The sequence below is a fragment of the Lissotriton vulgaris genome, chromosome 7 (assembly GCF_964263255.1).
Source record: "Lissotriton vulgaris chromosome 7, aLisVul1.2, whole genome shotgun sequence".
Taxonomy (NCBI): domain Eukaryota; kingdom Metazoa; phylum Chordata; class Amphibia; order Caudata; family Salamandridae; genus Lissotriton; species Lissotriton vulgaris.
Window position 1 is genome coordinate 437,262,800 of NC_141695.1, and position 27,613 is coordinate 437,290,412.

The following is a 27,613-nucleotide window of genomic DNA, read 5'->3' on the forward strand; positions in this document are numbered from 1 at the left end:
CGAGTCACCAGAGTGAAATGGGAGTGTCAAAGGCAGAAGACAGATGAGCAGATAGATATTATTTACTGCTATTGCTTTCTTTGGTTATTTACGGTCCTGGGTTAATTAATTTGTTCTGTATCCATAACTTCTATCAGTAGCCTGCTTTGTGCATTCACTACCATTGTGATGAAAAAAATATTGTTTAACATTGCACCCAAGCTTCTCTCAGAAATGGGATCACAAAACCAGACACCTTTGAATGATCCAACTAACAAGCAGACGTTAGATGTGGGAACTCGACAAAAAAAACCTCTGTACACCACTTTACCACCAAAGCATTGTCATCCACTGAATGTGAAAATCAAATCCATTCAGCTTGCCAGACAGCATACACAGACACCCTAACCCTGCATCATTTCAAAGATTTAGAGACTAACAGGCACAAGGGCTACTAAACCTTACAAGAAAAGCACTCACCTGCAACTTTTGTGCCCTTTCAGCCAGGTCACCTTTTAGGCGCTCGCTCTCCATAAAGCGAACCTGCAGCTCTGACAGCTGGGCTTCCAACTTTTTTCGGCGTTGTTCTGAATCCAGTTTTGATCCTTGCAGAGATTTCACCTCCTTCAGTAGATCAGAATTCTCACTTTCCAGGCTCTGCTTTACTTTCTCCAGGTTTGTTTTAAACTAGGGGCGAGAAATTAAAAAGGCATAAATGTGCAAGGACTAATGACTGGCAAAATGTGGTACTGCATGTCATCTATGATGAAGTAGTATGTGGCAGTGAAGTAAATGTAAATGTAAATGTACATGTATTTATATAGCGCATATCACCCACATCGCAGGCATCTAAGCGCTTGCTTAGGGAACCCGTCCTGGTATTCCCCTGTGAGATAACCCCGGCAGGGTATCCACAAGGTGAAAGCCAGGCATCCCGCCGCGAGGGGCCGTTGTGGAGATTAAGCAAGCTATTGCCCAGAGTCGCAGAGTGTGAACCCGTGAGTCGAGTAGGCACCGGAGCGAGAATTATCGAGTCCGTGGAATTATTGAGCCCAAGCCCCGTCGAGGCGGGGAATTGAACCCTGGTCCAGGGCCGATCTCAGCTTCCGGGTCTGCCGCCTCTAACCCCTGAGCCACACTTCTTCATTGTGAAGTGTTGGTGCTCAGATGCTTTTACTTGACCTGACCAGGTTTCATCTTTTACATCTTCCAATAAACAATCTAGGTCCAATGATCATCTTCAGCCTCACTACAATTACATCCAGCTCCCTTGTGCGAGAAGAGAAATTCACTATTTCCATCAATCAGGGATTATGTAATCCAAACAAATTTGCAGTAGTTGAGCGGCTTGTGGCCTCAAACAGAACTGTAAATATATTGATTGGATTGACATCATTCCTGAGACTTACTACATTATGAAAATGATCTACACATTGAAAAGTAGAAGATATTGTCTTTAACTATCCTCTCTTAAGTGTAAAGATTCCAGCCTAGCAATTCTTAGGACGTTGGCCTTTTTTCTGGTTGCTGCTATTGTTCTATTGACAGGGTTTACAACTGACTTAAGCAATATCAGGGGTAGTATCCGATTAAATTAAAAACTATTTTCTGCATCATAAAACCACCCCAAAGACCAGAGCTGGAGGAGGGACTTATTTTAGTAGAATGTGAAGCCCCAGATAGTAAAGCTCCTTAAGGATCATCAAACTGCTCTAACATTTCCTATTTCCCTCAGCCTCTGTTCGCCCTGCTCTTGTCTGCGCTTGCCCCCCACTGTTATTGCATTTCACTGTTGTTGTTGTTCTTATTAGTATTCAGGTTTAGTGCCCTTTTGTTGTTTTCTGTATTCTGCCCTTTGCTTGATTGTTGTGTCGTTCCTGTGTCGTTTCTCTCCGTGCTTACGGCCACCGCTGCCCTCGAGACCCCTCCCCCCTTAACTGGCCGCTCCTGCCTCCCAGCTGCTTTTCCCTCCCCCCCCCCCCTACGTAATGGCAGCCGCGCCGCTGGAGCGACAAAGGCGCGCCTAAGGCAAGCCCGTCTGCGACCCAACCGCGGCCAGCAGTAGAAACCCTGGATCTACGAGCCTCTACCACTACAACGTTGCAGCACTCCACGCACTCAACCCTAGAAGTAAAAACGACTGCCAAACTTCTGCACCGAACAACACCCACGGTCAGTTCTCCTTCTTCGTCGGAAATGCCCCCACATCCGCCGGAAACACGCCAGACGACCGGATCTCAGAAACGAGGACCTGCATCCTCCTCAATGTGCGCTCCCTTCACTGACATGCCATAGAAATCTGGGACCTGCTCGACACGGTCTCACACGCCGCCGCCTCCCTCACAGAAACCTGGACAAACAGCACCTCCTCCCCCAACATCGACACCGCACTCCCAAACGGATACAAGATCTAGAGAAAGGACTGCCCCCACCGCCCAGGAGAAGGACTAGCCATCGTACACAACAGCGCCCTCCGGCTCTCCACCTCCAGCACGAGCGACCCCCTCCCAAACACTGAACACCTCCACTTCCAGATCCAGACCAGCCCCAGGACCACCCAGCGGGCACCCTAGCCTACAGACCCCCCGGACCGCACAGACCCTCAGCTACCACCATTGCTGACCTCGTCACACCCATACCATCACCTCAAAGGACTACGTCCTCATCGGTGACCAGAACTTCCACCTCGACAATCACAGCGACCCCAACTCCACCACCCTCCTTGACAACCTCGCCAACCTCAGACTTAAGCAACTCGTCACCATCCCCACCCACCGAGCCAGATGCACCCTCGACCCCATCCACTTCAGCCACACCACGCAGCCCTACTGGACAGACCACCACTGTGTACACTTCACCTTCAATCCCCACCACCGCACCCAAACCCGCCCGCGCCCACCAAGAAGAAACTGGAGCAAGATCACGGAGGGGCTCCTCAACCCCATCCTCCTCCAAGACCCACCATCCGCCACGACCAACGCTAACTCCGCAACCAGAGAACTTCACCGCTTGATCTCCAACTGCGCCAACCAGCTAGCACCCCTCCGCCACCCCGCCAAACAACATCCCCTGAAGGCTGCCTGGTTCACCACCGAACTCCGAGAAGCCAGGCGCTCCTGCAGCACCTCGAGAAACTCTGGTGGAACGGTAAATCCACCAACAACCAGATCAACTACAGGACAGCCATGAATGAATACCACCAGCTCATAAGGACCACGAAGCGGAACTTCATCAAGAACAAAATCAACACCAACGCAAGCAACACAAAAGAACTCTTCAACGTTATACAGCAGCTCACCATACCACCTAGAGAAACCACGGACGTCACTCCATCTCAGGACCTCTGCAACAAGCTCAGCTCCTAATTCCACACGAAAATGAAGGCCTTCTATGACAACTTCAGCAAACAGACTCCAAAGATTCCAGACAGCACCCCCCTCTCCATCACTAGCCACCAGCCGACGATCACCACCTGGAGACATGCCACCACCAAAGACACCACCACGACCATGAAAAACACCCACTCAGGAACCCCCAGGGACCCTTGCCCACCTCACATCTACCACAGAGCCGCTGCTGCCATAGCACCTGAGCTAGGCCGGACCATCAACGCCTCCCTCACATCCGGCATCTTCCAGATGACTGGAAGCGGGCAGAAGTCAAGTCCCAACTCAAGAAACCCTTGGCCGACCCGACAGACCTGAAGAACTAATGCCCCATCTTTCTCCTCCCCTTCGCAGCAAAAGTCACCGAAAGATTCAACAACACCCAGCTGACCACCTTCATCGAAGAGAACGCCATCCTCAACACCTCCCAGTCCGGATTTCGCAGCAACCACAGCACCGAGACCGCCCTCCTTGCCGCCACCAATGACATCCGGATGCTACTCGACCAGGGCCACACCGCGACCTCATCCTGCTAGACCTCTCCGCTGCCTTCGACACAGTCTCACATCGCACCCTCGCAGCCAGACTCCACGAAGCCAGAATACGAGGAACTGCCCTCGACTGGATCCGCTCCTTTCTCTCCAGTAGAACCCAAAGGATCAGACTCCCTCCCTTGCTCTCCGAACCTACTGAGATCAACTGTGGATCTTCGCTCAGCCCCACGCTCTTCAACATCTACATGGCCCCCCTCTCCGCCATCGTCAGACAGCATGGTCTCAGCATAGTATCCTACGCCGATGACACCCTGCCCATCCTATCTCTCACAAAGGAACCCAAAGACACCAGATTCAGCTTCCAAGAAGGGATGAAAGACGTTGCAGCCTGGATGAGTGACAGCTGCCTTAATCTGAACTCGGAGAAGACAGTGGACCCCAGCCCTCGGAAGCCCACCCAACCCGACGGACCACGCCAGGAACCTCTGCATCATTCTAGACTCCTCCCTCACCCTGACCCGCCAGATCAACGCCATTGCCTCCACCTGCTACAACTCCCTCCGAATCCTCGCAAGACCTTCAAATGGATCCCATCTGACTGCAGAAAGACCGTCACCAACACACTCATAACCAGCAGACTAGACTATGGCAACGCCCTCTACGTCCGAATCAACAAAACCCTGCTATGCAAGCTCCAAACCATCCAGAACACGTCTGCCAGACTCGTCCTCGGTACACCTCGACACGAACAAATGACCCAACACCTACGAGACCTCCACTGGCTACCCATCGAGAAGAGAGTAACCTTCAAGCTAATCACCCACGCCTACAAATCCCTCCACAACATCGGACCCAAATACCTCAACGAAAGAGTCTCCTTCCACGTTCCCAAAAGGAACCTCCTCTCCCTGGCAGAGACCCCACGCATCTGCAGAACCAGAGGAGGTGGAAGAGCTTTCTCCTACGTCGCCGCAACGACATAGAACGAGCTCCCTGTCAACATCAGATGCTCCCCCTTGTTGCACACCTTCAGAAAGAGACTCAAGACCTGGCTCTGCGACTTATCTGGAGCTGCACGCCCCCCACATCCCTCCGCCCATCGCCTTGAGACCCTCACAGGTGAGTAGCGCGCTTTACAAACCTCCTGATTGATTGACATGTGAAAGATTGCAGGTCACAAGGATTAAGACTCATCTCTGGACTCAGGTAAAGTCTCTCTCTGGTCTGACTAGCCATCTGTAGAAGAGTGACAGTGTTTCTAGGAGCCTGGATAGGATTGTTGGTTATCACAGTAGTGGTACTAGCCTGATACCTTTCCAGTGCACTGCTAGAAGAACATTGAGAACGGCTTCTAAAATGAGTCAAACAGCAAGCACTGAAGGAGGGAGAGGAATTCTGTGACTTCGGGAACAGGTTCCTTGTTGGTTTTTTTGAGAAGAAAAAACTGTGCTGTTAACGTCTGGGGGGCAGTACTACCTATTGAATTACAAATGATGGAGATATGACCCTCATGTCCTCCTTTCCTCACTTCCCTCTGGGTAGGTTGGAGCATGGGAGGAGTCCTCCCCACATCATGAGTCAACCGAAGAAGGGTCTGCGGCTACAACTCTTCACACAAGGCTGGGATATACTGCACCCAAACCCTGGAAATCCTCAATCACAATTTACTTGTACAAGTGAATCTTCTATAAGGGGCAGGGTGTGAGAATGCCAGTGCCTCAGTGTGCACTGTGACCAGGCACGTCTTTGACAGAGAAGCCGCTCACTGAGATGGTCCTTACCCTACGCGACTGCTCCAGCTGCTCGGCGAGCTCCTCCAGGGCGTTGGTGTGACGCTGACGAATCTCCACGATCTGCGCCTCATGTGACTTGGCCTCCTCCTCAATTGTCTTCTTCAGCTCGGTCACTTCATGCTCACGTTTGGTCCTGAACAAGGGAGAAGAAATTAAGGATTCATTGTTCGGAGCAGAGTTCACAGCAGTTAACACCAGTAGCTTGGCACTCTTCACTCTGGTATGCTTCCTGCTGAAATTTACCATTCCCGTTATTCCATGATTCAAAATCATCCAGTTAAATATTGTACGCATTTAATGCCTTGTTGGGTTGGAATCCGTTGCACTCTGGGAACGTTTTGCTTTTGAATCTTAGAGTATAATGCTACAGCAAACAGTAATGTAGCAATGACTACTAGTAGAAATAACATACCATGACATATGGTAGCCCATACGTACATAAAGGCGTAAAGATATAAAACTTCTAGTTTCCAACTCCCATTCCTATTGTGCAAACTACCTCAAAGTATCGTTTTCCCACCATTTACTGCTCGCATTCATTTTTGGTTTTTTAATTAAGTATGTGCATGATAAGGAAGTTTTAGGCTGGCCCACCTACCTTCCTGAAGTTGCGAAAGAAACACATAATGAAAAGCTTATTAAACTGACATAGTTCAACGGTTTTACTCCGCAAATTTGCGGGATAAAATTCTTAAGATTTTAACTTCCTGTGAGTCTTTTCTTGCATCGAGGAAGGGACTCTAAACTTAACTTTGAGAGCAAAATAGTAAACATGTTTGTTAACTTTTAGGTCACAATCCTAAATGTATCAAACTACACAAATTGCTGGAATTAAATAAAGATTGAGCTTAAGGTGTAATAAAAGCGATTTTATAATATTTCAGCAGACAATCCCAGCTTGTTGTAAACGACCCACTGATCTTTATACTTGTTCAAGATATCTTTTTTGTGGAACATGGGTCGGATAATGTTACTTAGCAGTAATTCAGGCTCTCTATCGCAAGTCTCTTAATTAAATTCATAAACACTAAAAATCTACAGCAATGTTCAGTATCCTGAAATACTTTCGAATGAACAAAAAATAGCACTCATTCTAATTAGAAAAAATGTATGTGTATGTATATGGTATTTGTATAGCGTGAATCTTGGCAAAAGGCAGGCGAGAGTCGCATAGGGTCAAAGACCAGGACCCTGTCACTAGGTGATAGCAGGGAAATCTGGGTTCTGATTCGGGGAAGGTGTAACTCGTGTAATTCTGAGCAGCGTAATCATGCAGCATTCCCCCAAAAATCCAGTGAGATTACGCAGAATTAGGCGAAAAAAATAATTTGATAATGAAGCATGCCACTATACATAGTGGTGAAGCGTCTATTCCAAAATCTTGGATTTTCTCGAGGACCTATGCCACAAGTCTAACCTAGCTGCCTATAGGTGTCTGACGTTGTGCTAGGGAGGATGCAACCCTTTCGCTCTCTCCTTGTGTGTGAAGCTTTATGAGAAGCTGGCACTGGTAGCCAGTGTGAGAATCGCAGAGTTTTTGCAAAATTAAGAGGTCACCCTGGGTCAGTGTGCGAAGCAGCACTTGCAGGCTGTGAGGTGTGAATAGCTGGCTTCAGTATGAAGATGTCATACTTGGCACACAGGTTCACAGAAGAGTTTGTTTGTTTCAAGTGCTAATCAAGGAAGCTCACAAGAACTGACCGACTAATATTGGGCACTTGACGTTCATTATGATGCAGGCAGCAAGTAGGCCACAGCTATAAAGGTGATTTAACATTACCATTTAAAACCTTTAAGGTTGAGACATTTACTTTCTCACTAAGATCTGAAGTTTAATTGCTGCTGTGCTTACACTCAAAATGTGAGCGAACCTGCCAGGCTCCATCTCAAAGGTTACACGGCTCGAAACCCACCTGAGCTCCTGCTGAGTGGCCGTGGAATCCAGCGTATCCTCGAGCTCGGTCTTCAAGGCCTCCAGCTCCTCGCCCAGGTCGCGCCGCTGCTTCTCTGCCTTTCCCCGGGCAGCCTTCTCAGACTCCAAGTCCTCCTGCAGCTCAGCCATCTGGGCCTGCAACTCCCGCAGGGACTTCAGCAGTGCATTCTTCTGAGAGATTTCGCTGTCCAACCTGGAATGAAAAAAGGATACAGTAGGTGAGAAGCGAGGAGCGACAGGAAATCGGTTCCACTCCGAAGCTGATGGGGACAGAAATAGAAAATGGCTGCCCCTGCACCTAATGGGCATGTCTGATTTACTCTTGAACAGCAAGTATTTTGTTGGCTATCAGTACTCCTCCCAAACAGGATAGGAGGTCCTGGCATTTATTAAACATCTACTACCTGCATTAGAGGACTAATGTAGAGTCTGACATTGGGCTCACAGAAGTGGGGGTCACAGGGAGGTCTGTTTCTTGGGCGGTCTCAGGTCAGGTTTGCTGCAATAGGTCTGAGACAAAAATATCAGGGACACATGTCGAACCCTAGAATAGAAAAGCACGGAGGGTACACTTGACTGATGAGAGAAGTGGCTTACCTTCTCTAACACAGAAATCCTTCTTACCCACTTCTCTTTCCAGCTTTTGCAAAAGATACCTCACTAAAAGTAACAATTCTTGGGATATTGGGGGTTTATGTGAATGGAGTTCACATGACCACTAAGGTAAGCAGAAGACTTTCCAGCACCTACAAGAAGTGGCCTTAATCTGGGCATGGTGGAACGAACACCTAGAACCCCTTACAAAAACAGTATGGGAAGGGGTAGGCCTGTTATAGAACAGAAAAATTGAATACTCAGCGCTGGGATGCCTCCGGGTAGCCATGCGCTATATAAAAGTGCATGCATTCATTCAATACTACACAAAAGTCACTTACTTTGGAATTTTGAGCATCATTTCAAAGACCAAAACAGATAGGAGGTCAGAGTGATAAGCATTTGTTGGGAGAGACCATTAGACAACGCTGTGGAAGAGGAATGCGGTCTTTAAGGGTTGCTCAGATTCCCAGCTCACACCTTTTTTGTAGCACTTGGCCCGATTTGGAGACGCAGAAGACACTCTATCCATGTAACCACCAGACTGCACCTCTAGTATAACACCGGATTTGATGATGCTGGAGCTAGGAGTGCATATTGGATAATATCCGTGAAGAGTACTATAGTTTACTTCTGGTAATGAAGTGCCACAAATACTGCTGCACTCCAGTTGACTACCCAGCTTACCATCTTGGGACACTAGACCCTGCAGCGGTAATAAAGTGGAGGAGATTTACTCTACGAGGTGGTATGGGTTAGGAACACAAACACAGCAAGTAACAAAGACCGGTCAGTGCTATCACTTCTAAAATAAATCAGTCTTCATCTAAAAGGTCAGCAATGGCAGGAAAAAATGGACCAGCAAAAAAAAGACGAAAAAAGGTACTAGCACTTTCCTTTAGGGCTCTTGGTATAATTTTAAAATGTATATAACATTTATCCAGCGAGTGGTCGATTTTTATGACCTGTGACCCTACTGCTTTTCTTCTTTCAGAAGTCATCCAGTTTACCACAGTTTGCTTACTCTAAACTGGAAGGAAACAATATATTACGTTTGTTATTATACATCTGTTTTCTACCCTGGTTTCTTGGTAGTCCTAGGTGAAACGTTATGTTATGTTATTAAATATTTATATTGCGCACGGATACTCAAGAGTGTCCCGGCGCAGTTGGTGGACCATAACAGCAGAGCAGCGAAATTAGATGAGTTGGTTAAAAAAGAAGGTCTTCAACTGTTTCTTAAATTGCATGGTGTCCTGAATGTTACGCAGCTCCAGAGGAGGAGAATTCCAGGCCTCTGCAGCCTTAACAGAAAGATAACTACCCCCTAGCCGAACCCTGCGAAAACGGGGAACAGCAGTCAAGCGCAGGGTGGCAGAGTGGAGATTTCTGCAAGGAGCATAGAAGGAAAATCGCTTCTGGAGATAGACCGGGCCTAGACCATGCAGGGCTCTATGAGCGAGCGTAAGGGCCTTAAACTGGATTCGGTGGACCATAGGCAGCCAATGCAAGTCTCGTACATGCTGTTTCATACTTGTGCGCCCAGGGATTTGCAACAGAACCTTGGCAGCCGCATTCTGTATTACTTGTAGTTCTTTGATTGATACCCTGGAAGTCCAATACATAGACCATTGGCATAGTCAATACGGGACAGGATGAGTGCCCGAGTCACCATTTCCCTAGCAGATCTAGTTAGGAGAGGGAAGAACTTCCTAAGAGATTTTAGGATACCGAAGCACGTCCCCGCCAGTCGCTTCATCTGAGCAGTAAATCTGAGATCTTCCCCAAACCAGATCCTCAATTTTTTGCAGGGTTGCCAGATGACAGAGGCTGGGGGTACTCTGGAGGCCACAAAGTCTCCCTAAAGAACGGAGGGAAGGAACCAGAGAGAAGAACCTCCGACTTACCCTCATTACACTTCAGCTGCGCCCGGGCCAGCCATCCGAAGACAGCCGCAAGGCAACGTTGGGCCGCTGTAGGGGACACCTCATTTTCCTTCCAAGTGAAGAGGAGCTAGGTGTCATCCGCATAGGCTATGACTTTTGCACCCAGCTCCTCTGCAAGAAAGATCAGAGGTGTAATATGTTAAAAGCAGGGGGCTCAAAGTTGAGCCCTGCGGAACACCAGTAGCCACTTTCCGGGGGGTAGAGGAAAAAGGTGGCATCCAGACCTGCTTGTACGATCTTCTAGTAAGGATTCAAGCCACTTCCAAACCCGGCCGGACACGCCAATGTGAGAGAGCCTAGAGAGAAGTTGTTGATGGGGGACCGTGTCGAAGGCAGCAGAGAGGTCCAATAGAATCAGGGCCGCTCTGCCGCCCCCGTCCAAACACTCCCTTATAGCTTCTGATATTTCCACAAGAGCGGTCTCAGTGCTATATAATGCCTAAATCCGGATTGGGCCGGATGGAGAGCACCCGACGACTCAACAAAAGTGGATAGCTGCCTAAAGACTGCCTTCTCACATATCTTGGCCACCGCTGGAAGAGAAATAGGGCGATAGCTGGTAAGCATGTCTGGATCTAGGGAAGGCGTCTTCAGGAGAGATATAAGCTTAGCCTTCTTCCATACCTGGGGTACAATGCCGGTCTGAAGTGAAAGGTTTATAATATCATTCACCTCCGGATTAACTACCTCTGCGACCTCAGGAAACAGCCTAGCAGGACACGGATCAGAGAGCCAGATTTGAGGGATAAAGAGTCTTGCAGGATAATCAGCAGAAAAACCATCAGTGGGGGGGCGAGCAGAGAGGGAATAGGCAGGCTCGAGACATGAAGTTCGGCCAGCCCTGTGCTATCAGATCCTAAAGGATCCTGTATTGCCTGGATTTTATCAATAAAAAATTCTGACAATTTCTCACACCACTCTGCCGAGACAGGCAAGTCCGTCCGCTCTGCACTGGGATTGAGGAAACTCTGTACAATGGCAAATATCTCCTTTGAATTATTTCTAGAGCCAGCAATGCGCTCTGCAAAGAAAAGGCTTTTTGCCTCCTTAATAGCTTCGTAGTACCTCCTCTGTGCCTTTCTTAGTGCTACTTTCACTAATGGGCAGTAATTTGACCTCCAACAGCGTTCAAATTTTTTACAAGAGTGTTTTAGTTCTCTAAGATTGTTGGAGTACCAAGGTTTGGATGGCGCATTTCTAGCGCGCCAACTAGGGAGGGGAGGGGTAACAGACTCTACCGCCTAGGAGATCCAGTTGGTGAAATTCACCAAGCCTCCATCCAGGGTACCATTGGCAGTAGGCCGAGAATTAGACAGGACCCTGCCAAAAACGGAAGCATTTATCCTCTGAGAGGGTCTGCTTTGAGAAGGCTTTTTAGAGAACAAAGGTTTGGCAATGGACCAGGAGAACTGAATCAAGAAATTATCTGACTAGGGTACTTGAAAAGGATGGATGATAGATAAAGGAAGGTTAGAGCACACCAGGTCCAGGATATGCCCACCAATGTGCGTGGGGGAATTAATCCATTGGGTAAGCTGTGCCATTTTCAAAGAATCCATCAATTCTATCGTATCTGCCCCTAACGGGCAGTAAAAATGTATGTTAAAATCCCCCAGTAATAGAAAGCTAGAAAAGCGTACAGGCCTAGGGACAATAATCTCATCGAGAGCTTTCAGAAAAGCCCAAGAGGAGCCAGGGGGTCTATATACAAGCGTACCGCCCAGAGTAAAGTGCGGGGTCATAGAGATAGAAAAATCCAATAATTCACCCCCCTCAATTTCTGGGGAAACTTCATGGACCAAAGTCCACTAGTCTCTAAGCACCACTGGTAGGCCTCCACCTCTGCCTACTTTCCTATCCACCCTCGTAATTTTGAACCCTCTGGGGATGGCCAACTCTACCATAGGGGCGGACGATTCATTAAACCAAGTCTCCGTCACAAACAGGAGATCATACTGGTCCTCAGAAAGAAGTTCAAAGAGGTCTGGGGCATGCGTGACAAGAGAGCGGGAATTAATAAGTGCCGCACGAATACAGACCCCCTCCCCAGCTGTTACAAAGGGGGTAATCCGGGGAGCCGAGGCATCTAAGGTAGTGTTGAGACTAAATTTATACTTGCCACACTTCCTGGTCAGATTATCGAGGACGTCCCAATGGCAGACGCACTTATCCTTCAGCTTATTTAAACCCCGTAAAACAACCCCATTGTAGCACCTGCGAGCCCCCAAATTTTTTTTAGAAGTACGGGCATAGTGGCTGGCGCTGATCGCATCCTGGGCGCGGACGGGCGCAGACGGGTTTGCCTTTGGCGCGCAAGCGGCGCGCCCGCTGCGCGTCCTAGTAGGCATGCGCCTTAAATAAACAGTACCCTCCCCCAGCTAGAGCGCCAACTCGAGCCCAGGACCGGGAACCGGAAGTGTGGGAAAAAATGCACTACCCTCTGCACAAACTGCACCACAAAGCCGCGGCAGAACGGGGCGTGCAGGTAAGCACACAAATAATTCAGTGGTCTTCAAACATAGACAGAGAAAAGTTAAAAAGTATCACAGTGTTAAAACAGGTCTTACAGTCCTTGACTTGATGATCTGGGTAGAGGCAATAAATACATTTCTTGTGTGGGTCCTCTTTAAAAAGCTGGAGCTTACCACAAGATTCACAGGCTCTGAACAGAGACTTCTTTGAAGACATACTTGAAGAAATGATCCAAAAGGAAGAAAAGTTGAAAGTACTGAGCAGAGCTCAGGGAGACTCCCTTCACACGACGTGCGGTAAAAAATCTGAGAGCCTGAGCCTCTCGGGAGAACATTCTGGTGGGTGCTGGCGCCTGATTGGCTGTAGTTTGGACTATACAAAATGACTAGGATAGTCATAGATGTGGAAGTTTTTCCTACTGTAGCATTGGCTACTTTACTTCCTGGTTTATTTTTATTAGTATTTACTACATATTTATGGCATATTATTGCTTTTCTATGTACCGTGGGACTCCCACTCCGATGACGGGGAATGATTCAGGCATGTGAATCTATGAAAGACACCCCTAATACTGGAGAATGCTTATTATTCCCCACTTCTTTTCAACATTTCTAACCAAACATTACACAAGCAGCTTTCTACAGTGGGGATCAGTGTTCTGAACTATGCTGATGACACGCAAGTAGTGTTTAAGCTTTCTAAGAATCCTTGTGTGAATAGACAAGTAGTCGAAAAGGTATACGGAAGGGATGAACGAGAGCAGGTTAAACTTCTAAAACTGAATTTCTATAACTAGTACGAACGATTGACTGAAAGTAGGTAACAGTTACTGCTTTATCTTTCAGGTAGGCACAAATGAGGCTTATATTAAAGATAAAGCAAAGAACTTCCATTAAATGGCTGTTGATGGACTGTGAAGTAAATCCGATTATACCTTCCTAGAATTGGCACCTGAAGCTTCTATGCATAAAAAAATATCATGTAATAATCACAAGGGCAGTTAATGGCTCTAAAATCAATTTTGGAAATGCTTTATTAGTAAGTACATCTAAAGCAAATGTGAGAAAGTTACAGACAGGCCACATTTTTGCAGGAGCCAAAGTCTGTTCATATGACAAACACCGGCCCAACCTTCACAGTCTTCCTCTCACATTCTGGATAAAGTAAAAGCCATTAATGAGGACATACAAATTTCTATGTGGCATTGTCCATTATTTTATTAAACAAGATTTTAGTTTACTCTGTCCTAGCAGGGTGTCAGGGTATCATGGGGAACGTTTACCCAAGCCTCCCACAACCATCAGAAAAAGGCAGGAGGTAAATCTTTTCCAAACATGGCTATGTGCCTATGAAACTCCCTACCACAAGGGATGAGACCTATCAGCATTTCTCTTTGGTTTGGAAAGCTTTAAAAATGGGCCTATTCTGCTAAGGTTTCTGGCTCGTTCTGTTACCAGCGCTGAGTCGCCCTTCTGGGGGTTTAGCGCTATTTCCCGTACACAGCAAATAATTACTTACGTACCTGGTGATGGCTAGTATTAAGGAAGTCTGGTGCTATGAACATAATAAATGTGGAAATAGCCTTTTATAGTATTGCAATATTTTCTGAAGCTGTGTTTGTCCCCCACCCACAACAGAGGGCTCAATCATAAGAGAACTAATTCAGGACTCGCTAATTCTAATGCCATCTTGGTTTCTTAATCGAAGTGATTGCTAAAAGTCTGTTAAGAACACAAAAACAACATGAGAATGATCACAATCCTAACCATAACAGGTGGCCAAGCAAGCAAATGGTGTAATTCAAAAAATACAAAGTCTGAGTAAGCAAGTTCAAAAATAGGCAAAGGAAGTTCGTTGAGCTGTGGTATAAGGGTGCATCTTGCAGTAGTCATACACTCATGGTTTGTTGGAACTTCTAGAAGGGGACCACACAAAAACGATTTAATCAGCATCTACCTGAAGCTACCACGGGGCTGATTAGCCTACAAATGTGCCCTGGCTATTCAAACTCTCAGCATGCATCCCATGTTGTCATATAGAACTCTGCTTTGGCACACAAAACATTTACAGCTTAGGTCCCTTGGGGTAACGTTGTCGCCAGATTTTGGTAACCATCAGAGGAAGGTGCGGTTTTCAGAGCTGGATGGACTGCCATGACCCAGTTCTACTGGTGACCACTTGCAGTGTTTGGCCGGGTTGGCAGAATTTTGCTGGGGATGATTTTGATTTCCAGACCGGCCTGAGGAGATAACGGCATCAGTTCCACCACGGAGACTCACCTCGCCAGAGCGGCCTGCAGCTCCTCCTCCTTGCGGGCCAGAAGCTGCTTCAGCTCCTCGATCTGCTGCTGCAGCTCAAGGAGCTGGTCCTGCAAGTCGGTGGTCTCACCATCCAACTTGCGCTTCACCTTCTCCATCTCCTGGCGACCCTTCTCTTCTTTCTTCAGACGGTCTAAAACAGAAGACAAGAGTTTGGGGTCATTTTGGGGCAAAGCATTTTAATACATGGTCATGGCACCCCTTAAATCTCCTTTAGAGATCTGACAGATCCTGCAAATCAAGTCACGTATATGTTAAATCATCTCAAATGTAAACAAATAGAGGGTCAAATACTATATCTACCTCTGCAAGAGTGAATCTAACAAAAGGAGTTCTTGTTACATAAGAATGCGGAGAAGCAGATTTAGATGTCAAACTACACCGAACAATGGAATCATTGCCATTTTCTTGATCCTCGAATCACAAGAAAATTTGTGCAATTCTAGCCTGAAGCCATTCAGTTTCCCCTGGCTTATTTTAAGGGAGGGACACATTTGTCAGTGTCTGGAGGGCCAATTCAGGGTAGGGGGGTAAGGTCGGGGGACATTACAAATCCAGTTACAGGCTATACTAGAGGCTGGAAGTGGCCAATACTTAGTTGTCATTAAGCACAAAGCACACCAACTACATGCCAAAGGTAAGTCTCACAAACGGTGAAATGCATATGCGGGTGCTGATTATCTTCGATAAACAAAGATCTGTGGCTGAGCAAGAGAAGTTCAAAGTAATGCTATCTTTGCATAACTATGTCATTCAAAAATTATTTTAGGGATGTTACATGCAAAACAGTTTAGTTTCTCTTTGAAAACCTGCCTATACACTTCTGGTTCCCACGTCGTGATGCGGACATAAAATGTCCTGCTTAGAGGCTACGGGGGAAGTCTGTGCTGTCCAGATGATGGGCAGTCTTTCTCCTTTACTGCACACTAGAGAGGAAAGCTATTCCAACATTAAACTGAAATTTAATTGTCATCTACAAAGCTGAACTTACCAAGTGAAGGATTTTCTGTGCTTGTATAAGAATGAACCCATAAAAGTCTAATGTCAAAACATTAAGTTGCCAATTCCAAGACCTTCTTATTTTCAAGAGCCAGGAAAGCACAGTGGGGCGGACATACAAAGCTTCTTGTAGGGATAAGTTTGGTGGAAGCCAAGGGCAGGTTGAAGATATATATATATATATATGGTACGCCCCATGCACATCTGACCATTCAACTTACACCTTATAAAGGAAGGTGGTGTGCGAAATTGATCTGCACTTGCCTGCATAAAAATGGTAATTATGCTAAAAAACGATCAGATAAGACAAGAATTGTAATACCACATGTAGAAAAGATCAATTTCCGAACCCTACACAAGAGTATTTGAACAATGATATAGTGCCCACAGGTTTAGTTAGGAAACTAGGAATAAGTAAGGAATGTATGTCAATACCATAAATATCTGCAGATACATCAAACCCTGCAGAATTTATACAAGTGTGAAATGGAAACATATGTGAATCAATAAAACACATTTAAACTACAACCACATGTGTAAACTACACGTTGTAATACATCTTTAGACACATCAATTAATATTTTGGAAACCTCCCATCACAAAAACACAGAATACTGCGTGCATGGAGGAATTACTTGCAGACTGAAGCTGAATGAAATCTGGCATATCTCACCATATTATGAAGCACCAGTTTGTTTGCAAATCACTGCACTAACATAGTGACAAATACCAGGACTACACAGCCAGGAGTCGCTCAGTCCACTTCCCAAGGGACAAAGCGCCTCTTCTTCATCTCCAATGGCCAGAAACAGTAGTAAGTGTGGCTTCTAGTCTCTTTTTTAAACAGATTTTTATTGAGTTTCCATAAATTGAGTTTCCATAAATGTAGAAATAGATGAAGTTGTACTTTTAGAAAGGTAGTTCTGTTACAATCATAACAATAACTCTCCCATCGCCCAACTTCCCTCCCTTAACAATTACCCCCCACCTCCTCAAGCCGCGCCATAGAGCATCAGTGTCTGGCCAGCCATGCCAGTTCCTGGTCTGTGTGACTTGCCTTATCTACATTCGTCCCACCGTGTGAGGCAGCCTTCACTAACATGCTGTGTTAAGCAGTATTAAGCAATGTCTAATTTAGTTCCAATCTTGTTCCTGAATGCCTAGGCTTCTGGAAGATACCAACGTGGACTGAGGGTCCGGCTCTTTCATACAATCTACTAAAGCCTCTCAAGCCCTTGCCACCTCTAGAGCGCCACAGTCTCGCCTGGCCTCCTGGAGCAATGCACCACTCTCATATTCTGCCCATCTCTCAAGCTCCTCACGCTAGGCTGCTACCCTTGCACCCCTAGCAGCTTTCCAGTTCCGTGTAGTTTCCCTCTTTGCTAATAAGAAAGCTAGGACCAGAAACCTACTTGTGACCTTACTTTTAGCTGAAAACCAACGCAACAAGCAGAGGCCTCTGTGCAATGACAGCCACCGTGGATGTTACTACTTCCCAGTATTCCATGAGTGACTGAAATGACCACAGCATATGGAATAGCTCCACTTCTAATGTACCACATTTAGGGCATGCAGCTCCTGCTGCCTGAAAGAACCTATTCAACTTGCTTGGGGTTAGGAATGCTGCTGTGTAGGACACAGAAGTTTGTTCATTTAAACTGGGAATATCTGGACACTGTCGGTACCTGCTCTAGTATTTTTGGCTAGTCTCCCACAGGAATTGGGACTCCCAGGTCTCCCTCCCAGTGTTCCAGGAAGCAATCCAGGGGTTTCAATATATCAATTGTATTTCTCTGTATAAGCAGGAGACCGCCTTGTAGGTGCCAGAGATTGTATTTATTATTTGGCAACCCTGATCAAAGAGAGGACCTGCTATGCCTGTCCCCTAGTGTTTCCAAATTTCCCCAGGCACCGCTCAATGTAGCAAGAAGTGTCCCTGTGGCAGGTCGAATTCTAGCCTCAGGTTTTCAAATGAGAGTAGCCCTTCTGCCCATAATAGATGCGTTGGGGCAAGTAAGGCAAGTACGGGAATCATGAACGTGTTTTTTTGAAATCACCGTAGCCAACAAACACTTCATTACCAGAAGCTCTCTAGAACCCTACTGGAGTGGACGCTGGATGGCAAGATGCATCTGGAACAGCTGTTTAAGTTTGGGCACAACTGGTCCAGTCTCTCGTCCCTTAGTCATTCTTTTGTGCGGCCAATGGGTAAACCACTGCACCTGTGCAGCTAAGTAATATGATTCAACGTCTGAGACTTCAAGCCCCCTGTCCGTGACTGGGTGTTTTAGTGTTGCCAGGACCACTATTCATCGACCTGCGCTCCAGAAAAAGGCAATGAAGAGCGAGTTTATTTCTCGAAACATAGCTTGAGGGATCCATATGGGCAAGAACACAAATAAGTATAACAGTCTGGGGGCTGCCACCATTTAAATGATAGCCACTCATCCGGCAACTGACACTGGCAACGTTTTCCAAAAGTCAATACTAGCCCGAAGGGATCAGCAGGCTGCCCCTCTGTTCCAGTCCATCAAGTATCCAATGTCATGGAATATCTTCACTCTTAGATACTGCAGGCAGCTGGGTTCCCATATTAATGCCCTCTGGAACTCCGCTCCGTCACAAATGTTTGTGACAGAGTATCCCATCCGCCAAGATAGTAATCGGGCCCTATGTGATTAGTCCGGCGTTTGACCGCCAGTCCCCGGTAGTGGTTCCCAGTTCTAGCGCTGCAGGCCAAGGGCTCCATCGCTAGTGCGAAGAGCAGTGGCAATAGCAGGTAGCCCTGCCAGGTGCCTCAACCCACTGTCTACTCCGATATCAATCTCGGGTCTTCATTCTGACCGTTGGGTTAGTGACTTCCCTACCAGCTGTAACCCCTCCATAGCTCTATACAGGAATTCCCACTCTAAACTTTCAACGGCCTTCTCTATGTCCACAGCGAGTATCAATAGTGCTCTAAGATCGTATGTGTTATCACCCATTAGTGCCAGCAGCCATCATATATTAAGCAGGGTGTTACGGTCTGGGATAAATCCCGCTTGGTCCAGATAAACTAGTTGAGTTATGTAAGGCAATAGTCAAGTTGCTAAAACCCGACTCAGAATTTTATACTCAATGTTGAGCATTAACAATGGTCTAGGCTTTGCTATCATGAGGATGTCTCTCTGATTTCAGTAGCAGTACTACCAATGCTGCGCGGGTAGAGGCCGGTAGATATCCTGAGGTCCATGTTGCTTTGTATATTTGCACTAGCTTGGGAGGCAATATCTCTGCGTAGGGTGTGTAAAATTCAACGTAGAGCCCATCGGTCTAGGTGTCTTTCCCAGTGCCATTGCCTTCAGAGCTGCCCTAATTTCATGCAATGTTATGTTGCCTCCCAAGGCTTCAACCTCCACACACGTAGAGTGCCGACATGTCAAGTGGGTCCAGAAAGTCATACAGGTCGTGTGTGGGGCAGGTGGAGACGCTCACATAAAGATGGGTGTAATACTCTTTGATGTGGTCGTCAATGTCATCCTGTCTAAATAGCCTTTATCCACGTTCTCTTTCCATTTAATTTCTACTATCCCAGAGCCCAGCTTAGCAGGGTTGGCGAGCCAAGCTAGTAGCATACCAGAATTATCTTGTACCGCATGTGTTTGGATTATGTACTCTCTATAATCGAAACACCTGCGTTTTTCTATCCAGCCCGCTACGAGTTCCGTGGATTCTAGCAGAGTTTGATGCAGCTCCGGGCATCCTGGCGTCTGCCTCTCCACCTCCCTCAACTCTGCTTCGAGGGTTTCCACTTCCTTCAACAGAGTGAGCCTAATGCCCACTATTTCTGCAATACATTTCCCTCTGATCACAACACTGAAGGCATCCGACTCGAGCAGCGGAGTGGATGCTGTGTCTGTATTATCCTCGAAGTATTGTCTAATACTGTCCCTAGTCGTGGTTTGAAAGACTGGATCTTCCAATGCATCCACCTTCAGGTTCCACGTAGGGATACAAGAATGGGTCTTCTCCCAGTTCAGATATAGTAATACCGAATTATGATCCGATATAGTTCTTGCTAAGTATTTAATGTCCTGCACCTCCCTGTGCACATCGGGGGAGCAAACGAAAATATTTAGACGCACGTACAACTCATGGAGGCTTAAAAAGAAGGTTTAATCGCTGGTAGCTGGGTGGGTTTGGCGCCACGAGTTTATTAGCGGCTATTGTGCCTGCCACCCAGGAAATATATGAGCCATTATGCCCATCAGGGAGTATCCCAGTGGGGGATGCAAACTGTCAAGTGCATGGTCAGCAACACAGTTGCAGTCCCCTTCAATCAGGACCAACTGCACCAGATATGGTGCCAAGATCCAAAACATTTCCTCCAAGAATGAGCCCTGGTCTACGTTCGGGCATAAACGTTGATCACTGCCAGGTCCTGTCACCACCATAAAACGGCCGACCGGATCCACCAGTTCCCCGGTTTTCCGGTAGGGGACCCCAGGACGCATGCAGATAAGTAACCCCTTGCGAACTCTGAATAGATAGTGTAAAAGGTTTGGCTGGGCAATTGTCTATGTAGCACCAACCCCTCCTTAGTAGTGAGTGAGATGTGCTTCCTGTAATAGGGCTATGTGGACCCCCTCCTCTTAAGGCAGGAAAATACCTTATATCACTTAGACATGTTATACATCCTCCATATATTTCAGGAAAGGAACTTATATTTAATGGAAGCCTCCATGGGGGTGTTGGCTTTCAACACCTTCTGCATGTCCATACCAGTGCAACCCTCACTGTGTAACTCACTCTCCCAGGTCTGGTACCTAATTGGTGCTACCACAAATTCAGGGCTCGAACAAAAACAGAAACAATAATAAACGTAACAGCAACCAACCCAACTCCCCATCGGATGGGGAGATAGAATTAGGAGTACAATTCGGGTGCTCTGGCTTATCAATCAACAATTGGACTTCATGACCATATATGAAATTAGCTACTAGACCATGGCTAACTTGGCACAATTAGTTTCACGCTCATCAGACTGCCATCCTAGCACCCTCTTAGCAGCTGGGTCACATACTGAGGTTCCATCCAATCACTACTAGACTGGCTGCGTCATTGCACCAAATGAATACTTTTATATGATGTGCAGGGCCCATCCACACACTACGGCACACTGAGTGGAGCTCTGAAGGTGCTGGCCTCACCTTCCATGTCTGCAATGACAGCTTCATACTTGTTGCGGAGTTTGTTGAGACTCTTCACCTTCTCCTCTTCCTCAGTCATCTGGGAGGTGAAGTCAGAAATGCGGTCTTCCATCAACTTCTTCTCCTGCGCGCAAGGAATAGAGAAACGGGAAAATTGAAGGCAAGAGGTAAATCTTAACCACATCCTAACTTTGAACTCAAAGTATGGACAGCTGTCTTTGCAGATTATTTTCACACTGTTCCAATAGCTGCATTCAAAGGCCAACTGCACAAACTAAATTCAGGAGAATAAGACGAGAGAATCAAAATTGCTGATAGGGCTGAGGAAGAGTTGGTCACGTTTTAGCCAAGCTTGACATACCACTGACTCAGCCCCTTGCTTGTGGTCCAGTGAATTCAATACTACACTGGTAAATCTTGATTTGCAAATGCAACATATGTTAGACATACCTGCCCAATCACATGGTCGTTCGATTCCACTGTTCAGTTTCATAGTAAGTAGTCTCTTTGTTTTATCTTTTACTGGTCTAATTATGCTGCTAAGCTTCCAGTGACTCACTGTTTAGAACTAATTGCCTACTCGCATGCCAGTTAGACCTCACTAGCCAATCCAAATCTTATTAGACCTCATTGCCCATTCGTATACCAGTTAGTCCTCTTTGTGCATTCCTATATCAGTCAGAGGCTGTTCAATCAGACAACAGCAATGTGATGCTGCTGGATCCAACACTGCTTAGTCTATATATTTCAATTTGACATTAGTTAGATACAAAACCACTCACTGGATTAAGCTCAATCTCAGACAAGTAAACCCTCAGTGCGTTTGTACCCACCCCACATTGGCGAACCAGCTAGCAGTCTCACCTTGCTGAGTTTGGAGTTCTGATCCTCCAGCAGAAGGATCACCTCTTCCATCTTCTTCAGCTTTCCTTCAGTTGACACTCGCTCCAGCTGGAGCTTCTGCCGAGCTCCTTCCTCCTCCTCCAGCTGTTCTTCTAGATCCTGGAGAGAGAATAAACATAACGCCAATGAAGTATGCTCAGGCCCACAACACACAATAAGGTAGAACCTTTGCAAGTGACTCAGTGGTGAGGTGTAGCTCAGTCTACCGGCAGATTAAACTCATTCACTGGTGAACCTGCAGCCCAAGCATGGATCCTTGTAAACTGAAGCACTAACCTCGATTCTAATAAGCCTGGATTGAGTGCTGGTAAATCAAGCCTTTGCATCAATTCAAAAATTGTTACTCATTAACCATGAAACCAATGGTTTGACAGGAGACATGTTAAGATGGACAATATTTGTGTTCTCTTGAAAGTTGACTTTGAGCATCTGCTCAGTGCAATTCAGGACATCCAGCCACACTGCTATCTATGGAGTTATGTTACAAGTCTCACTTATAAATTGATTTTTGCTTCCATGGCTTTTTGTTTTCCAGGACTGTTGTTTTGCTCTCTGCTAATCACGTTTTATAGATTACGCATCCGTAAAATCAAGGAGAAATGTGTTTCAATTTAAGAACATTAGCAGGTCTGCAGCTCTCCTAGGCTTGAAAATGAACTTTGCCAAATCAGCCATATCTCAATCAGGAGTTCCTCTGCTCCTTAAAATAATTGTGAAAAAGAAGCATCGATTGCAACCAACAAAATGAAGAAAAAGCCCTCTCACATGTATCTGATGAAGTCCCCTCATTGAGGCAGGAGGTACCTCTACACTTTGCATGTGATGGACCACAGAGCTGCAGCATAAGACTCCCACAAATGGCACCTACAGCCCACCAAGCGAGGCAGAAAGGAGTCTTCCACCTGCACATGTCGCACCCAAAGGAGAAGTTCAGACTATTCCACAAATACTTACCCTACCATAAAATGAGGTAGGAAAGACTTTCACATATAAACAGGGCAAAACAGGAGGACTCCCCCTCCCTACATGTACCTAGCCCAGCCAGTGGAGTGAGGGACAGCAGAGCATTCCACGTGTACTTCAAATGGAGCACCGGGAGTCATGAATGTCTTGTCCAACTGTACTGTCTCTGCCCGAAAAGTATAGGAGGGATTCCTCTCCCAGCTGTAATAACCACCACAGCCACAAAGTGAGGAAGGAGGGACGACGCCACTGCAGCTACAGCAATTCAAGTTAGGCACCAATAACTCATACACCTACCCATACTGCACACTGAGTCCAGCAGAAAGACTCCCAACATTTACCTATCACAGCTCAAAGGCCTAGCCATGAAAGGCTGCCCCACCTGCACATGCTGCTGCATTTTCCGCTTCTCATTCTGGAACTGCTGGTTGCGCTCCTCTTCCTCCTCCACTCGTGATTCTAGCTCATGCAAGATGTCTTCCAGCTCCTGCTTCTTGGAAGCGAGTCGTGCGCGCATCTCCTCGGCCTCAGCAAAGAGCTCTGTCTCGGCCTGAAGCTGCTCTGCCAGGATCGACTTCTCCTCTATCAGCTGTAAAAGCAAACCACACGCATGCATTAGTAATACTGGTAGCACTAGGAGCCACCAGGAACCAGTTGCTAAACGGGGCTGCAACCTCATGTAAACTTTTTTATTAATAAACTTTTAATTAGTATTTTGTTACGTATCAACATTACGTGTTATTACACTGCATGATGACCAAACTAGATAGACATTGAATGTCTTGCCTATATGAAGAGACACACCTCACTTACGGTAATCACCAAAAAAAGCAATTGTAGTGACACTGAGAATAATGCACTCATAACACAATTAGAGAGGAATAACGTTCTAGAGAGTTCCACAAGTTCACATAAAGGCAAATAGGGAGCAGAAAACTACGACTGGGAAGGCAAATGCATGCAAGAGGTGGAGACTACTGTTGTCTAATGATTTATATGTGACTTCATAGGAGGTGAGGTTGGATAAGGACTCCACAGAAGACACACGAAAACAAATGCCCTAATCTTGAGGGGGTTGTGATAGGGGAGGTAGTCTGTGATGAAAGATGGTTTGTTTAAAATGGAGCAGAATTCCCAGAGAAAGAATGAGTGAGACGGGGAGATAGATTAAGGTGCGATGTGAGGAGTCAAAGGTATGTTGTCGTTTCAATCTTGGGAGGTACATGAGACTTTTTTACCTCACACTTCCATCCACAACAACACCTCACTTAACCTTCCCATCTTACTCCCCAGGCCGCCTCCCACCCTCTGAGATAGCGCCCTAGGATCCAATGATCTCTATCACATGCCACCTATGGAATTTCTTTTTAGTTGCAACAAATACTTTTTTAATCACAATCCACTCAGACTCACAGAACCCATGAGTACAATTCACTGACATCGCAGAGACACGCACTCATCCCAAAGATTCAGCTGCACTGCCAGCACTCCTTACTGACCATGCCATGGTTTCTCACTCACTCCTCAAGTGAAGAAGATTAGGTATCCTTTTAAATTCATCACTGGGAACCACCACTATTCCAAGGCCATCTAACCTCCAAAACCCGTCATTGCCCATTAAGCACAGCAAAAGTGTAGAGTCAACATTCTGACCGGCTGTGGCCTCCACCTGAATATTGAACTGGTTGCTGTCCTCGACCTTATAGCCACAACCAATACACTATTCTAGTCAAGACCCACATGCAACCTGTTTCCATCTGATCCTGACATTATATACATGGTAGCTAACATTCCCCCTGGGCTGCTGCCTTAAACCCCCATCTCCCGGTGGAAACTCTGCTGACTCCCTCCCTGAACCCAATACATAAGGACCATACTCCATTCCAAAACAGCACATCTTGTGATCTTTTCAACAACACTCTCAAACCTACCTTACCACTCACTCCTTACTATGTACCTTTATTCCCCTTTCCTTACAACCACAACCCTTCGAAATCAAAACTAAAATGAGAGCGCCTCAACGCAAGGAGCTCAAGAACAAGACAACTACGAACCAGGAGCATTAGAAATTAACCCTTGCTCACCATCAGTCACCTTTCACAAGCTAAGTTCTCAGACTTTCAAATGCTGACCAGGTCAGTGCAGCCACATCCACCATGGCTTGAACGCATCATCAGTAACTTCTCTTCCCACCATGCTCAGTTATCAGTGATACTTCATTATCAGCTAGAAAACTTTCCTCAAAAATCCCCACTATAGGAGTCGCCTTGACTACACTAATATCTGTGCCTTTTCCACAGTATTAATAAACAACAAACCCACTCATCTTTAGTCTTACATTGTACCGCACCATCTCCCATTGAACTCAATGTAGTTGCAAATGCCGCCAATCCGTCTTGCACTCTATCAGACCCTTCCTGCCGTTAGCGCATTAAACCTCTCGTTCTAATGCTCAACATCCTTCTATAGCACCTGTCCTACTTGTTTCAAATCTGCAGCTCTTCTACAACTTCTCCAAAAGAAAAAACAACAACCTTACAGCGCCCTTCAAGTCCTGCCCGTTGTCACTTCTGCCTCTACACCCCAAGGTACTGGAATGACTGGTCTTCATGCTCACACTATCTCTAAAGTGCTTCATTCCATCTAGTGAGGTTTCCGTATCCACTGCACTTTCACAGGTACCTAACTTCATCTCTCTTTCATCTTCACACTTGTCGACCTATCTGTCGCATTTGCCACAGTTCAACATCCCACACAATCCTGTTGTAACTAGACATGGCAGGCCTCAGACAATTCATGCTGCTCGTTTTCAGTCACTTGAGACTGCAAAACCCCAACAGGTAACAATAAGGGGCATAAACTGTAAGAGCAGTGGCATCGAACGACAAATATTTAGAACAGTTAAAAGAAACTAAATACAACTACATACAGAGGAGTGAGTGGGAAGCTATACTTCAAAACAATGAGAAATTTTAATAACCATGTGGTAGTATTCAGCAAATTACTGAGACAGTCCTAATCACCTCTGAGTTCATAATTGAGAAACTGGAACAGCCACTACATTACATACATACGTACATTATGTTTGTAATATACAAAAAGGTACAGCTGCAATTCTAAATGGCCCACAAGTATAGTACCTGCTGGTACTTGTTTTGCATCTCCTTTAAATCCATCTCGGTCTTCATGTGGTTGTCTTTCACTTTCTGCAGCTCCTCCACCTTGGTCTGCATCACCTCATCCTGGCGGGTCACCTGGAGCAGTGGCTTTACCTGAGATAGAGAGACGGCATTAGATTTACCACAATTGGCGTTAGATGGGACATTTAAAATAAAGTAGAAAAGGAGCTTGGTTTTACAACTCTATCTTGAGCTTCATTTCAAGCCAGTCTAGGTACGTGAAACCAAAGTTTCAAAACTCAAACAAGGTCCACCTAAAAATGACCTGAGGAATGAGGACGTCTGCACTATTTCACCCACACCATCAGGGATCCCAAAATTCTGAGCAATAAGGGGAACAAAAAAGGTTTCTGTTTCAAATGAACCCACATTTGTTGTGGTCTTCTTCCTGCAAGTGACATTTCGTGTACATGCCCAAACCTATGAATATATCCATGTATTTGGGCAGCATGTCATATTTCTCCCTTTACCTTGGTAGTATGTCTCTGGTTCAGTTTTATTGGACAGGGACACCAATTACAGTTTAACACAAAGCAATATAATCACACTTTTCTCATGCAATGTATATTCTATTCAATCTCTAGCATCATCACTTGCTACATCACATGCATATTAATCAGCAGTGCTGCTGATTTAGGCTTTTTCTGCTTGAATTATTAGGATGTATTTATTAGCTGAACCAAAATACAAGCTTTAGAACACATAGCTAACATCCAGCGGGTTACCTTGGTGAAGAGCCGCCACCACTGCCAATGCCTCAACTTTAGGTAGGCGGCACAGTTGCGCTGCATCACTTTCAGGGCGCTCATCTGCTGCTGTTTTTTCATGAAAGCCCTAGAAAAGTAAAAGACAATAGAATGTAAACAAATAAACATGTGCCAACAGTCCCATCATCTATGTCACACAGGGACCCCAAGTGTAGCTTCCTAATGCAACCCATTTTCTTTTCAAATTCAGAAAAGAGTAAGCTTCTAAGAAATTGAGAAACTCCTTGACAAGACTGGCCATGGGCCTGTCCAGTCATTCACATTTCAAGGCTCTGAGTGTTGCCTAAACCTACTTGGCTTTAAGGGGTACTGAGATATCATACCCCACCCTATGGTGTTTTTCCCTCTGTTTAGATATAACAAATGATCAAGTCAAAATGTACCTTCCATGACCTTAGGATTCAGGTTTGCTACCCATCAGTGTGCAATTCATGTGCTAAACGTGTTCCTGATAAGGCTGCCCCAGGGCCTACCTAGTCTGCACATTCATTTCCACCTTTTAATTAAGAATCAGAGCCAATCTGCCTCTGGGTCTTAATTAAGAGGAGCCATATTTTGCAACTGTTAACTGCCCACCAACATACCATGTTTCTTCCCATTCAAAATTCAGGCTACAAAACAACCCTCAACCTAGAGGGCTTGTTACTCTTACAATTGTTTCAAGGAAGAACCTTTCCCGCAAATCTCTGTGAGCATTA

At 46.0% G+C, this 27,613-nt stretch overlaps 1 protein-coding gene across 3 annotated transcripts in view; it reads right to left on the reverse strand.

Moving 5' to 3' along the window:
- Positions 1 to 27,613, reverse strand: part of LOC147701804 (myosin-10-like) — a 633,212-nt gene that overhangs the window by 140,622 nt on the left and 464,977 nt on the right. For all 3 annotated transcript variants that reach the window (XM_086930428.1, XM_086930427.1, XM_086930429.1), the window contains exons 21-29: positions 26,874 to 26,982; positions 26,110 to 26,241; positions 23,352 to 23,558; positions 21,968 to 22,105; positions 21,104 to 21,227; positions 14,877 to 15,048; positions 7,566 to 7,778; positions 5,641 to 5,785; positions 460 to 666 (exon numbers count right to left, since the gene is read on the reverse strand). In XM_086930428.1, coding sequence (XP_086786554.1) covers positions 460 to 666; positions 5,641 to 5,785; positions 7,566 to 7,778; positions 14,877 to 15,048; positions 21,104 to 21,227; positions 21,968 to 22,105; positions 23,352 to 23,558; positions 26,110 to 26,241; positions 26,874 to 26,982 — 1,447 coding nt within the window. The remainder of the gene's footprint in view (positions 1 to 459; positions 667 to 5,640; positions 5,786 to 7,565; positions 7,779 to 14,876; positions 15,049 to 21,103; positions 21,228 to 21,967; positions 22,106 to 23,351; positions 23,559 to 26,109; positions 26,242 to 26,873; positions 26,983 to 27,613) is intronic.